The following is a 2,008-nucleotide window of genomic DNA, read 5'->3' as shown; positions in this document are numbered from 1 at the left end:
CACCATATCAACTCGTGACAAGGTCGACGAATGCGGCCGGCGCATCATTGCAGCGCGCAAGAAGCCTCCGCGACCCTCATGCGCTCCAAAGGTGCCTGCGCACATCGTCGATGAGTGCGAGAAGTCGTACAAGGCCGCGGACGAGAAGAAAGTCAAGACAAGTGCGAATTGATTCGACGATACCGGCGTGATGGCCCTAATCTGCCGTCACGACATACCCATTTTCCTAGCTAACGTAGATACTCCAGGCGAGCAACAGAAATATGCGATCGCGCTCCTCGAGCATCTCTTTACATTCCTCCCCCCCAATGCGACTGTTGCGGCACTGTACGACATTGGCTGTGTCGTCGATCGCAGCCTCGAACTGGTGAGCGCCCCTAACCCTCATGTTCATGAGAACACACTGACACTGCCCGTAGTACAACATCCTACCTGTTGATATCCACCAACGACTCATATTCGCCATCTCCGCAATGCACACGTACGGCCATCAATGGGCCTGTCAGATCGTCTACAACCCCCGTTTACGCGAAGGCCTCGGGCTCACCGATGGTGAGGGCGTCGAGAGGCTCTGGTCGAGGCTCCGTAAGCTCATTCCCATCACACGCTCGTCTGCGGTAAGCACATGTATGTTTCCGCCGCATCATGCCTCTCATGACCGCTCGCAGTGATCACGGCGTATCTGGCTGATCGACTGTCAGGCCAAGGTTATCAGCCTTGATCTGCGTGATGATCTGGGCCACTGGATCGCCCAACGCCTACGCCATGGAGTGGAATCAAGGGAGGTGTCGTCTCTTGAAGAGCTGGTGCGAGTAGGTATTCCCAAGGAGGAGCTACGAGACGAATGGAAGCAGCAATGCGTAGCGCAGACATCTATCAGAGCGCATAAGGCATCTGCTATGATCATGATACCAATGCTGACCCTCCCACAGATGCTCCAGCGCATCTCAAGAAGGAGCTGGACGTTGTGTTGAGCCTGCAGGCTGACCTTGACACTGTCAACAAGGCTATCGAAACAACACGGACAGTCCTTGAAAATGGTGAAGCGTCTGCCGAGTCCCATGAAGTCGTCGCGAGCCTCGAACGATCACATACACGCCTGGTTGATAAGGTAGAGGCCCTATACTCATCGCTCAACATCACGGACAGCTTCCCAGACTTCGGAAACATCAGCCTCGAGTTCGTGAGGCTGCTACTAATGGCACGCGACCTGAAGATCAACATTCGCAAGCGCGCAGTGGGGAGCTTCTTTGAATGGGATCGGCTGGACCAAGCAGTCGGTGGACGGCACAACCCTCTAGGTGAGTGCGAGACATCGGGGCACAGCGCTCACTATTAACATGTCACATAGGCACCAAGATCCATCAGCAGACCCGCAAAGCAATTGTGAAGCGTACACCCGCCCTCAAGACAGCGATCCGCAAGTTCAATCGCTATTGCGAGACCCTCAAAGAACTCAAACAGCCGGAGTGGACCATCACCATACCCCTTCCACTTCCCACTGACCTCGACGCCCTCCGCGACGACACCAGCCTCCTCGCCGATGTCTGGATTGACCCCTCACAAGCTCAAGCCCCCCGATGGCTCGAAGACGTTGACGTCCGCAAGGGTATTTGCGCGCTCCTACTTGGAGACCGTTGTCTAGAGGAGCGGCACCGCTTAGGAAGAGAGGCAGACAACATCTGTCGTTGGTATGGTAGTGAGCTTGCGGCCGCCAAACTGGCATTGGCGACATCATCCAGTAAGTACACCAAGCCATCGCTAGCGCCACTCGCCCCTTCCACTAACCATGGACCCTACCAGATGCGGATATCGCGTTTCTGCTACAGCAACGCGTCTGCGAGCTTCTGCTCCTACCTGCCAAATGGAAGAACCCACTGGTCTCGCCTCAACGATTTGACGCACAGACCACACTCGCGTCCGAGACGGTCAACAGCGCCCTCGGCGATCCTCAAGTGTATGCATGGCTGTTCGTCATCGAGACTCCCCTCCTTACATCATCCATCAA

The 2,008-nt window shown here is 55.7% G+C and overlaps 1 protein-coding gene across 1 annotated transcript; it reads left to right on the top strand.

The window, feature by feature from the left end:
- Positions 1-22: 22 nt before the first annotated feature.
- Positions 23-1,957, top strand: POSPLADRAFT_1063765 (hypothetical protein; the record flags this gene model as incomplete). Its single annotated transcript, XM_024481720.1, has 7 exons — positions 23-161; positions 231-367; positions 420-617; positions 702-816; positions 933-1,301; positions 1,352-1,741; positions 1,804-1,957. Coding segments are annotated over 7 exons (1,502 nt in total), but the record flags the coding sequence as incomplete, so codon positions are not given.
- Positions 1,958-2,008: the final 51 nt, after the last annotated feature.

Source organism: Postia placenta (assembly GCF_002117355.1).
Source record: "Postia placenta MAD-698-R-SB12 unplaced genomic scaffold POSPLAscaffold_544, whole genome shotgun sequence".
Taxonomy (NCBI): domain Eukaryota; kingdom Fungi; phylum Basidiomycota; class Agaricomycetes; order Polyporales; family Adustoporiaceae; genus Rhodonia; species Rhodonia placenta.
The sequence above is the reverse complement of the archived record's forward strand: the minus strand, read 5'-3'. Positions and strand labels throughout refer to the sequence as shown.